This window comes from Grus americana, chromosome 1 (genome assembly GCF_028858705.1).
Source record: "Grus americana isolate bGruAme1 chromosome 1, bGruAme1.mat, whole genome shotgun sequence".
NCBI lineage: Eukaryota > Metazoa > Chordata > Aves > Gruiformes > Gruidae > Grus > Grus americana.
Genome location: NC_072852.1, coordinates 195,638,905 through 195,651,459, shown reverse-complemented (window position 1 = coordinate 195,651,459; position 12,555 = coordinate 195,638,905). Strand labels below are relative to the sequence as shown.

At 46.4% G+C, this 12,555-nt stretch overlaps 1 protein-coding gene across 2 annotated transcripts; it reads right to left on the bottom strand.

Annotated features, from left to right (window-relative positions):
• Positions 1-3,086: 3,086 nt before the first annotated feature.
• Positions 3,087-11,886, bottom strand: HMGB1 (high mobility group box 1). Of its 2 annotated transcripts, none has more exons than XM_054837663.1 (5): positions 11,715-11,886; positions 8,670-8,832; positions 8,234-8,379; positions 7,057-7,231; positions 3,087-5,044 (listed from the first exon to the last, which is right to left on the bottom strand). In XM_054837663.1, exons 2-5 carry the CDS (start codon positions 8,817-8,819, stop codon positions 4,868-4,870), a joined length of 648 nt encoding a protein of 215 aa, XP_054693638.1. In that variant the 5' UTR covers positions 8,820-8,832; positions 11,715-11,886; the 3' UTR covers positions 3,087-4,867. The 2 variants fall into 2 exon arrangements, with proteins under 2 accessions (XP_054693638.1, XP_054693628.1); XM_054837653.1 differs by lacking the exon at positions 11,715-11,886 and adding an exon at positions 9,564-9,642.
• Between the last annotated feature and the right edge of the window lie 669 nt (positions 11,887-12,555).

Here is a 12,555-nt window from a genome sequence, read left to right as displayed (position 1 = left end):
GGGGAGCTGGGTCCTCTCCAGGCATTCAGGCTGTCGGGTTCTGTCTTTCCTGGTTTTATTGAAGAACTTTTGGGAGGTCAGAAATGTGTGATTTGAGCCTTTGTCACCTTAATAGATGAAAGGCTGCCGGAAGCATCAGGATGAACTCCCTTTGTGCCAAATGCTCGTCATTTAAGTCAAACATGTTTTAACAATATAAGCAAGATTTTAAAAGGTTTAGCTAAAAACCCCACACTTGCCTGTTTTGCTCGCTCCTCACTGCTCCGCCGTCTGACCGCTTAGCTTGATCTTGAGCACTGCTGCTGCAGGGAAGGCTTGAGCTTCTGATGTAGCAAAGAGGTAGACTAAGCTAATTTATAGCTAAGTCTTTTATTCTATCATAAAGTAGCAAAAGGGAAGGCTTGTCTCTCTTGCAGGTCACCTCTAATAGCAATCACTTCAGCAAGATGGATTTCAAAATTAGGTGCTCTCGAAGCAGAAGCCACGTTGTATTTTTTGATAGCACAAAGCAGCCATAAGAACAATCTGACCTTCATTCTTAATAATAAATTCATTGGGGAAAAGAAAAAAAAAAAAATCTTTGTTTTTCTGCTTGAAGTACTGTCAAAAGAAAAGCCAGGGCACAATACACACAAAATAAAAATAGAAGATGACTTCTTCAAAACTACACAGAACTCTCGGAGATTCACTTTTCCTATTTTTTTACTCAAACATTGGAAGAAAGTCCGACAGCTCATCTACATTATTCTGGAATAAGGCTGGTGTTAACTTAAAGTAAGCCTATTCTAGACTCAATTCATACCATCTCAAAAGTGTTTTTCAGGTGTAGGGTGCAAGCCAGTAGCAAAGCCTGGGGAAAAGTTTATCAATAAACACCCACATTTAGGCACTGTGTTCGACTAGTTCCTTTATAAAATGTCCCTTAACGTATCTCGGCGGCTAAAATAATGTCTATCGCAGCCTGCCAAAGCAAAATGTCACACACTGTTATTTTCTTCTAAAGCAGCCCCAAAAAGATGTGATCTGGAGTCTGTAGTCAAGTACAGCACGATGGTAAGCTAAAGAATATAATGAAGGAATGTTATTTGAAAATACTTGGCATTTTACTGCTATTAATAAAGCGATCAGTACGCTTGTGTCCTAAAAGCCTGTAGCTGACCAGCCTGGAAATGGTGAAAATTAATCACCTCTTGTATTAAATACTATCTTTGTATTTTGCTATGTCTCTCTTACAGAGTCAGTATTGAATAACGTATTATAACCCAACACAGTACTTCAGCTTTATTCCTTTAATCTTCTGTCAGGCATAGCTGGGAAGGCAGAATGGGAATGGTAATTCTAACTAGCAGCTTTAACCCTTAGGCTAGTGAGAATTAGGGAAGGTTTGTTTGAAGCTCGGCTTGTCACCCAGCTAGAGAACCTAATGCTGCTGCTGCAAGTCTGCCTGCCCGGCTCCTCTTCTGGTGGAGTTACTCAAACTAGGTTTGAGTAAACCCAGCTATTACTCAGCCTTTTCTCTTTCACACTAGGCTTGTGACACCGACAAAAGGTGCTGTAAAGGGGCTGAGTGTCAGCAGCGCCAGCATCACCCTAATTAAGCTGCAGAAATCTTTTCAGCCACTTGATACCTGTTAGTTCAGGTTTCCAAGGGCCCATCTGCTGGACAGAAACATTTTAAGTCCCAACTTCTTGCTAGAGCTGGTGTGATCATTGAGAGCACGGCAGAAGGGATGAACACCGTTTGTGCATTTAGTTAAACCAGTTTAAAATTACAGAGCAAACCTAAAAAGCAGGTGGCCACAACACAGGTCCTTTCAGGACCAACTGCAATGAACCATAAAATCAGTATGGCTTTGTTTAGCATAAAAGATACAACAACTACTGCTTATTAATATTAAAGTTCTCTCCAAAGCAACTTTTTTTGTTGTTGTTTAAAACAGGAAAAGCCTTTTCTTTTCCCCTCTACATCAAGTGTTTATTTGAAGGTTAAAGCCCTTAGGTAATGCTTTTTGACAGTGATGCCAGTGCTGCCCAGTTCCCTTGTAGGGAACCACTGCCTCAACAGTTGCAATTTCAGTGCTCGTTATCCCTCAGTAAGCACCGACTTCTAAAGATCAGGGGAGGCAGATTTAAGTGTCAGCAATAACTAACCTCAGATCAAGTAAGCTTGTAGTAGTCAAGTCTGACCTATCAGCACAGAGAATCAGGTGGAGTTTCAACCAAGAGGATTATTTAACTGCTGCAGTTCGCAGGGGACCACAGTGGGGACATCAGCAACTCTCAGCAGCTCTTATAAAAGGAGAATTAATCTACCTAACTCGTATTCCCTTCCAGAGATAGCAGTTTCATTGCTTCAAAGGAGTTTTCTAGAAGACACAAGCGAAGATTTCAGTCCAACACACACGTGCAAGTTCAGCTGATTTACAGGCACAGACTGGCTGCTCACAAGAGAACCACGGCCGTTCTGGAGAGCTCTGGAGGCTTTGGTACACCTCCCAACCATCATCAGCCCGTGCAGGATAGTACCGGGGAGAGGGGGAGGGGGGGCTTTTGCTCAGAAAATAGCACTTATAATTATTATATTACCTACCCTCTTCAGCCTTGAGCATGCTCTGTTTGTTATCAATGCGCTAACCCCGAGATAAAGGCAAACGCCATGCCCGGCTGCTGCGTAAGCGCTGGCTACTCATCGTTTAGGATCAGCTGAATCCTCTAGGTTACTTCTGTCAACATCAAGCACCGAGAACAAAGGCACAAGATTACAGGGATCTCATTTAGTACGTTTGTTCCAAGAACAAGAAATGTGTCTACTTTCCTCTGATGACCTGGGGAAACAAAAAAGCTCTTCAGCACAGAAAATTTATTTATAATCAGTTATGAGCATTTGAATGGGTAATATCCAGTTTAAGAAGAAGAAAGAAAAAAAAATATCTGTCCTAAGCTTTCTATATCGAGACCTTGTGAACAGCATCGTTCTTCTGTTTGAAACAGAAAGCAGGGATGTACATATCTCAAAACATCAACACACGCACAATAAAAAAAACCTCCCAACCTTTAGGATATTAATTGAGCCATTTAACTAAGTATTTAAAACCTCTGCAATTATTAGTTTATTAGTATCATCCAGGATTCAGATGTTCAATATTTCTCCTGAAGTTATACATAAATGCAAATTGAAATAAGAATCTGAAAGTCAAAATTGTATAACAAAACAATACTCCATCACAAAAGCGTGTAAAATTACAAGAATGCTTTTTTTTTTTTTTTTTTTTAAACACTGGCACTTAAGAGAACCATAATTTTGTAACCACAAAATTGCCAAATTGTCCCCCAAACTGGTAAGCAGGTATATGTGAAAATAGTTACAGTTGCCAGCACTTGAAGTTTTACTAAATATGCAAAAAACCCCTCAGCTTTGGTTTTGGAAGAGAACTATATTTGACCAAATTAGACGTTGTTGGTATACCATAAACATTTCACTTTTTAATGCAAAATTTAATAAAATGTACTTTTCCATACAGCTATATTTAACTTAAAAATGGGCAAACATCAAGAGTGCGGTATAAAACCTAACAGGAAAAATACATCTTATCTCATTTTCAATTTGAGACAATATACAACTTTGTTTAAAGGGCTAAAACTAGAATTTCAAGAATACAAATATGAATTTACATAGATTTAACAAATAATAATGGTACCATTTATAGAAATCTTAGAAAGAAAAATCATTTCTCGTGGGCCATTTGCTACCAGGAGAGTTTCATGGTATAAAGCCCGTGGCCATCACCAGACCTGTCACCAAAAAATAATATCGTAATTTCATGCTTTTAACTTTACACATTTTAGGTACGCTCATCCCTCACAAGTGTTCAGAGATTTACAAATACAACTTCCATTACATGGTAACGGAGTCACACGTGTAAATTTCTCTACACCAGATGGACATACTCTTCCTATGGGTCCTTCTAGGACAAAATTTAACATCCCCTCCCTCCCCACCCCCCCCGAAGTATTTAATTTCTGTAAAATTGAACTCTATACTTCTCAACTCTCCAAGACTGGTAAACTCATGCAACTCAATAGAATATTACATTTCACAAAAATCTGAACAAATATCAGTTTGTTGAGATTGAATTTTTTTGTTTTGTTTCCAGTTACGGAAGAATATTTTTTCATCATATGCCTATATATTTCTTTTCTTACCCTATCATGATTATGCAGGGTATGCAGATCAAAGCTTTGTTTATCAGCTGGTTATATGAAAGATGAAAACTGTAATATTCCCGTGATCCCAAACGGGCATTCAATAAAGCAAAAGATGAGTTCCCCTCAAAAAAAAAAAAAAAAAAAAAAAGAGAAAAAAGTATGATTTTTCAAGGGCACCTATTAAAAGGACAACAATACTAATAAAAAAATTGTATTTACTTAGAAGCATTCAGAATGTCAACAAAACAGCTGCAACTTTTTTCTTCCTTTTTGCAATTACAGAGTGGTATTCAGTTAACAGAACAACAATTATTTTTATGATGCATCAGAGACAACTGAAGATGAAAAATGAACTACATCCCCATATATAACTAATTTGTGCTGTGCACCAACAAGAACCTGCTTTAAAACTCCCATGCCAATTTACAACCCCCACACTGTACCAGGCAAGGTTAGTGGCCATTGAAATACCACTAAGACAGGGCTATCTAAAGACACATTCGGTAGTGTGTTAACTATACAAAAAAAGAGACACTGTACAGTTTAAAAACAAATCTTACACAGCCTTACATTTCAATTGTTTTTTCTTTAAAAGGAGTGAGTTGTGTACAGGGGGGGTTAAATGCTTTATAGACAAGAAAGAAATTGCTCTAAAAGAGACTTATTCATCATCATCATCATCTTCATCCTCCTCCTCTTCCTCCTCTTCGTCATCTTCATCCTCTTCGTCTTCATCCTCATCTTCCTCCTCCTCCTTCTTCTTCTTGCTCTTCTCAGCCTTGGCAACTACTTTTTTGCCTGCATCAACCTTCCCTTTGGCCCGGTATGCAGCAATATCCTTGGAGGAGAAAAGCAGGAAGAATCTCTCAAAGATTTAACCAGCCAAGAGCTCCAAGCAACTTCCAAATGGTACTTGTGAAACCAGAGCTGCCCAGGTATCTGCCCCCTTCTTCTTCTGAAGCTGTAGCTTCAGTTACAAGGTGAACCGATGCCCAATGCCAAAGGAAGGGGAACCCTCTAATGCAGAAGTGATACTGGTGCGCTGGAACACGCTGTTGAGGAATCTCCACTGTTAGGCTTTTGGGAACAGGCTGGAAAAGCCACTGCATTGCACGGTAAAGGCACAGCTGAGCCCACTATCCCATAAGGAAATGAAGTAGGGAGATCTCTTAAGGTCCCCTTCTAGCCCTACCTTCTATGATGCCTCAAGAAATGCACAGGAAATTCCTTGTTTGAGGCACAAAATTGTAATTAGCCATCCGAAACACATTAGAATGACATGGCCTAGTATTTGCAATGTCATGCCTCAGCGAAGAGCAATTATACAGAATTCTGCCTAACTGAAGTTTACAAAATAAAAGGTATAAGAACTTGATTAAAGGGTAGACAGTGCCACCTTCTGCATGCAATAAATTTATTCTAGTGGTTTATAATGCACAAAATTCAGTTCCTGTTACAGGGAAGTCAGAACTGTACCTGGAAGACCAAGCCAGAAAAATGGTTAGACTTCCCGATTTTGTGCCAAAACGATAAAAACAAGTACATAACAGAATTGATCTACAGGACTTCAGCATATCAGCTACAGAAAAACGTCAACACCTTTAAGCAGATGGTCCAAATCTTCAAATATTCCCCACCCAGTAAACTTTACACCACTAATCTTACAGTTCCCTCTGACTTCCTTAAAGCTTAGCATGAAATTTTCAGAAGATACAATATCCACTGAGTCAAAGACCAAGCAGTGAAATACTTGAGATTACTGCACCTTAAAACCCCATTTGTAAGCGTAAGAAATAAAAACAATACTGGTGAAGATTAGAATATCTGGGAATAAAGATTAATAATTCTACCATTTATAAAGTCTCTTCTGCGTTGTCTTGACTGTACATACAAAAAATTACAATGCTAAAGAGCTTAAGTTGCACAGGAAGGACAACATGGGAAAGATTCTAGACCTGCAGTTCCTCTCCAGCACATAATTGGGACTCAAAGGGGCCACGTTGCTCACTACAATGCTACAATTTTAACGTGGTTTTGTTTGCCAGCAGGAGAAATACCCAGAGGAAGGTCACGGCACACAAATGGATATACGTGGTATACATTAGTTATAGGTGGTTGCTGACCCATTGTAAAGCGTCATCGGGGAGGCTAACGCGTGTCCCCCTCCTCCCTGACTTTCCTTGTATTGGGATGAAAATCTGCCTCTGGATATAAAAACCACACGTAGCACTACCCTGTGTGTGCAACACATTTCTAGAGCTCCCATTATGATGACGGCATTTAGCTTTAATAATTCAAGAAATTGTATGACATGCTGCTTCGTATGTATTATTAACTATGTTAATTACTAGAAAGGAGATGGACACAAAATAGATACAGGAAAAACACATGCCTAAAACTAGCATCTATTAGTGTTCTGACATTATCTTAAGAATAAATTAAAAAAGTATCTATGTTTATCAATTATCCTAATGTTCAGGGATGCTCATCAATACCTCCAAAATTAGGGAGAATCGATTCATTCTTTACTGGCATGACTTAATACTACCAACTTAACTCAGATACTGCTGTGACCTATTGCTTTAATAACCATACAGACGCCACGGTATCTATTAAACCATCATCAATGGTCCTGAATTACAGATGAATGCAAGTAGTTCAACACAAAGGACTGCAATTTAGTGTTACAGTAATAAACTCTCTGCTCCCTTACGTGATATTTGCCAACAAATATGACAATTTGTCATTAGCATATTATAATTTGCCACACCAGGTATCAGAGTACACAAGAAGGAAAATCTAAATTGAGGATTGACCTCCCCAAAACGTCTCCATAAATGTCAATGTTACCTTTTCATACTTCTCCTTCAGTTTAGCAGCCTTTTTTTCATAAGGCTGTTTATCATCTGCAGCGGTGTTGTTCCACATCTCTCCCAGTTTCTTTGCGACATCCCCAATGGACAGACCAGGATGTTCTCCTTTTATTTTTGGACGAAACTCAGAGCAAAACAAGAAAAAAGCCGAACTACAGAGGGGAGGGGGGAAAAAATAAAAAAAAAGATTATTTTAATTTTAGACTTTACTGTAACAGAAACTTTTGTGACCTTTGTTACTGTTTCTTAAGAGCATTTTGGAAAAGCACCTAAAAGTGAGACAAACACTAATTACAACGGAAGGTATTAGCACTGAATAAACTTCTTTGAAAACTTAACGCATCCTTGTCTCTTAAGTAATGCCGCACATCTGGTCCAATTTTTGGCAGGACCCCCAGAAGGGTAAATTGTATATACCATATGCAGAGAAAAATCTTAAAAAATGAGAATGAGTAAATGATACCAAGGGAGCAAGTGTTCTGTCAGAACTGTTACAGGCAGAGAAGCTGCAATATTTGTTATGAAACTTAGAATTTCCAGATGACGGCATCAGCCCAAATATGAACGTTCACGTGTACAGGAACTTCCCTGTTCCTCTCAGCATTAGCTCCCTTTAAAACACACACAAAAACGTATTGCTACAAAGTACTAGTGTCTAGTACCAGGTGAACCTGCAGTCAGTTGTTTTTATGTAGAGGCTGAAGTTTTAATTTTCCAAGCTGTTTTTTTGAGGCAAGATCATCCCTCTAACTTGTTCTGTGCAAAAGCCTCTTAATTTTAAAGGGACTGCCAATCAAAAATTCTGCTCAGGCCAACAGGTGGAGAGAGCAGGGCCTGAAATATTTTACTGCCATTTTACAGTAGAATTACCCTCTTAACAGAAATTGGAAACATGAGTCAGAACTTCACGTCGCCAATTTTTGCATCCACTTTTAAAGGCTGACGTTATTCCAACTTAGATAAAGAGGGCCAACCTGAAACCACAAACCTGTAATTCATAACTAAAATTTCAACCTATCTTTACGTCACTGGTCAGGAAAATCATATAGTCTTGTATTTCTGAAGCTCCTCGATCTGGATAAACTGATCATTTTATAGATAATGCTCCAGCGTGACAGTCCCAAACAAGATAAACTAACTAGAAATCTACTTACGGAGGCCTCTTAGGTGCATTTGGATCCTTGAACTTCTTTTTTGTTTCCCCCTTAGGTGGTACATAGTTTTTCATTTCTTTTTCATAACGAAGCTTGTCAGCCTTTGCCATATCTTCAAACTTCCCTTTCTCCTTGGAAGACATAGTCTGGAAGGCAATTAGAATCACAGAATATCTCAAGTTGGAAGGGACCCACCACAAGGATCAAAACGGTATTTTAAGATTCAAAAGCATATCCAAGTCCATTCCAAAATTTCAGTTGAGGGAGCTAAAGATAAGGCAAGAACAACAGATAGTTACCACTGATCTTACAACTGCACTTCATGCTTATCTAAAACCTGAAGTTTTGAAGAAATAATTTATAATTGTGAATAGTATTTTGCACAAAGCAGTCATCTATGGTTTTGTTGTAGTTTTTTTTAAGCAGTTATTCCTACCTTCCATCGTTCTGAGCATTTTTTTGAGAACTCTGAAAAGTTCACTGAAGCATCTGGATGTTTCTTCTTGTGCTCCTCCCGGCAGGTTTGCACAAAGAAGGCATATGAAGACATTTTACCTCTTGGCTTCTTAGGATCGCCTTTGCCCATTTTTGATGATTTTCTGTAACAAAGCAAAAAAAAAAAGATACCTTTAAAACTTTTACTTTTTACAAACCAACGCGGAAAGTAAGCCCCGACGAAGGATGATGCCAAGCAAGATCCATCAGAGAAGTATTCCAAAATAATACAACAGAAACAAGTTTCTCTTCTGGAAAATTTACTGAAGATTTCTGCCATTGCTGTTTGAGGTGACCTGGACACAAGCAATCTGAAATCTCAAAGGGCCTTCAAAACATGCAGTTCTGGTCTCCTGCAAACATTAATGTCCCCGCCAAGCTATCTGAAAGCAAGAACCAGCATCACTGCAATGGAGATTGCACTCCTTGACTACTGCTAGTGTATCAATCCTATGCTTGGAATAAATTATATTGAAAGAAAAAGGGAAAAAGTACCCCCAATACCCTATCTCAGCTGGCTGCATGGGTTACTGATTTTTTTCTTCCTAAAGCTCATATTTCTATCCTCCTCCCCTGTAGGCTTTGGGAACTCATTTGCAAAAAAATATTTTATTATTATTTTTATATTCCATATATTCTCACTCTCCTTTAAAAAAACCTACTCTCTCTGCATATGTATACCTAGAAACACAGGAATGAAACACTGCGCTCGGTTAAACATGTTATAACCAAGCCAGGGACGCTAAAAGTATGACATTTACATATGACTAGCAAAGCTGTGCTCAGCACAAGGACTATCTGACTCTTTCAGTGACTGAGAGGGAATGAAAAATACCTTCCTGGAACTTTCACACCCAAGTCAGACATTCAGAGTATTTCTTCATAGCTCCCTGGAAAAAGCCACTTGCACCCTGACAAACTTTGTTCTGCAGCAGGAATTTAAAGAAGAAAAAAAATGTAAAAAAAAAAAAAAGGCGCGTGTATGGCCTGCCTGTATTGCCACAGAAGCAGTATTTCCTATCGGTTTGGCGGATAGACAGAAACAGATTTCTGCTCTGTGACTAAACACGTCCGGTTTGAAGTTTCTATCAAGTAAACAAGAGGGCTGAAGAACCAGGAGCCGCTCCTGCCTGCCATGGAGACGCTTCCAGAGCCAGGCGGCACCCGGGGCTCGGCTAGTGGCTGGGGCACTTCCCGCTCGCTGTGGCGGGGAGGTGGTGAGGGCCGAGGGGACAGGGCAGGGATGTTTCTGAGGTGCAGAGTGACCGTGGGAAGGATTAGGCACCGCGACCCAAGTGCTGCGACTGTGAGCTGGCGTTTAAAAGCCTCCTTCCCGCCATTTTGGACGTTTCCCCTATGAGGAGGGCAGAGGAAAACTTCAGAAGTCCCTTAAGAGACCTGCTGGGGGTAGGGGGAGGAGAAAAAAAAAATAATAGTCCCGTTATTAGGGAAAAGCTGTGGAAGTTTTATTTTGCATTCACGCGAGGGCTCGCAGCCAGCGAGCAGCAAGCACATGCCCGGGAGCCGGCCGCTGGGGCTGCGGCTGCCCGCAGGCGGCGACCCCCGGTCCCGGCCGCCGCTCGGAGCTCCGGGACAAAGCGCCCACCCGGCCGCCGCCCCCGTCCCCTCGCGGCGGGGCGCGCCGTCCCCAGACCTCCCCCCAGCTTCCCGCCGCCATGAGGCCTGGCCGGCGAGGCGCGGCCTGCCCGCCCGCGCGGCCTGCGCCGCCGCAGCGGCGGTGGCGGCGACGGGAGCGGCCGCCATGGCGCAGGCTCCTGGCGGAGGAGGTCACCCGCCGCCGAGTCTCCTTCCATTTTGTGCGCTGAGGAGAGCGAGCCACCCCCCCATCCCCCCCCCCCCCGCCTCGCCACCACACCCCCCGCGGCCCGGCGGGCGGGGCGGGAAGGCCAGGCCGCGGGACCCCCGCCGACGGGTCGCGGCGGGGCCGGGCGGCGACCCCCAGGCCACGGGGGCGCGGCGGCGGCAGCAGCTGGGCGGCGCGGAATGGCCGCTGCTGGCGTCGCCCGCGCCCGCCGCCGCGCAGAGAACATGGCTCCTTCCTCCCTTCCCTTCCCTTTGTGTGAGCGCGCCCGCTACCCTGGCGCACACGCTCAGCCATTGCAGCCGGAGGAGGGCGGGCGGGCGGGAGGGAGACGGGGGGAGGTGGGTGGGAGCGGGGGGGAGGGGGGGCCGGCGCGCTTCCAGCGCCTGCCTGAGCCCCGGCGGAACGAGCAGAGCCCCGGCGGGGACCCCCGCTCGCTCCCGCGCCCCGCCGAGTTGTACAGCCCCTCGGCCGCGGGCCCCGCGCCCGGGCGAGCAGCGGCGGCTGGAAAAAAAAGTTCCCCCGAACTGCGCCCCCGCCCGCCCGAGCGCCTCTCTGCTCCGCCGCCGCTCGCCTTGTTTTCTCGCTCGCGGCTCCCGTCAGCCATGTTACAGCCAGGCGGCCGTGGGGCCAGCGGCTCCCCGACCCGCGCCCCGCTGCCCCCGCGCTCCTCGCGGCCCCGGCGGCGGCCGGCAGCGCGGCGCGGCCCGCCCGAAGCCTTCACCGTCTCGCCGCGCCTGTGCCTGCCGGCCGCCCCGCCGCCGCAGCGATGGCTTCGGCGAGGCACCGTAAGCGGCTTACAGCGGGGCACGGCGCGGCCCGCGCCCCCCGTGGCGGGCGACCCCCGACCGCTCGCCCCGTGCCCGGGCGGCTTCCTTCGCCCGTCTCCCTCCTCTCCCTCCCACCGCCCCGCTCCCGAAGTCGCCCGCCGCCCGTGCCCCCGGCGCCCCCGCCCCGCCCCGGCCGGGGGGCTCGCCGCCCGGGAAAGGGTCTCCCGGGCGCAGCGCGGCTCGCCTTTGTGTACCGGCGCCTGAGCCGGCGCTGCCCCGCGCTCCGCGGCCAGGCAGCGGCAGCGGCACGGCGGGTAGCGCCGGCTCGCCGCCCGGCTGCGAGCAAACGGGCGAGCGCGCCCGGCCGGCCTGGCGGCCCCCGGCGCGTACTCACCCGTGTCAGAGTCAGCACGCAGCCCTCGCTCGGCCCCGAGCCCCAGAGACGCTACCCCGGCCGCCCGCCCGGCCCCAGCGCTGCCTAGGTCCCTGTGTAGCCCGGTGCACCGCAATGGCTGTAAGAGCGGGATCGATACGCAGCCTCCTCACACTCTCAACGCTGGTAACATTACTCTCAACACAGCCCCGTACCCATTGGCTGCCGCCAAGCCAGCCGCCGCATCGATTGGCCGAGGCCCTTCCATTGTCCTGACCAGAGAGCTCCGCCGATTGGGCGCGGCGCGGGACACGTCACTGAGGATTGAAAGGGCGCGCAAATATAAAAGTGAGTGGAGGGAGCCGGGCGGCGGCGGGATGTAGAGTTCTGAGGCGGCGGCTCAGTGCCGCGCTGCTGCTTGCGAGGAGCGCGGGCCGCCGCTGCCCCGCCCGCCCTTGCTGCGGCCCCCCTGCTTCCCGGGGCCGCCCCCCGCCGCCCCGGGGGCCCTCCCCACGACCGGCCCCCGCCGCCCCGGGGGGAGAAGGGCGCCGGCGGCGCGGGCGCTCCAGCGATGGCCCTGCAGTGCCGCTGCGCCCCCCCGCCCCGTGCGACACCTCCCCGGCGGGCCGCGCCGCCCCATTTCACAGATGCGGAAACTGAGGCGCGGGGCTCGGAGAGGCGAGCCCGCGTTTAACGGCTCCTCTTGCCCGGCTTCAGCCGTCGCATGATGCTGGCTGGCACACGAGCGCTGCCTTCCGCTGCTGCCGCAATGTACGCGGTTCTGCCTGCACACACTGTCATGTGGTAGTTCGGGGTGTTTGGGTTTTGGGGTGTGGGGTTTTTTTCAAAAATGGGTAAATTA

Coding starts and splice junctions, on each gene's coding strand:
- HMGB1 (XM_054837653.1), bottom strand. CDS start 9,595: ATGTCTGACTTGGGTGTGAAAGTTCCAGGAAG. Junction 8,380..8,669: donor AATGCTCAGAACGATGGAAG/GTAGGAATAACT, acceptor ATTGCCTTCCAG/ACTATGTCTTCCAAGGAGAA. Junction 5,045..7,056: donor TGAAGGAGAAGTATGAAAAG/GTAACATTGACA, acceptor TTCTCCTCCAAG/GATATTGCTGCATACCGGGC.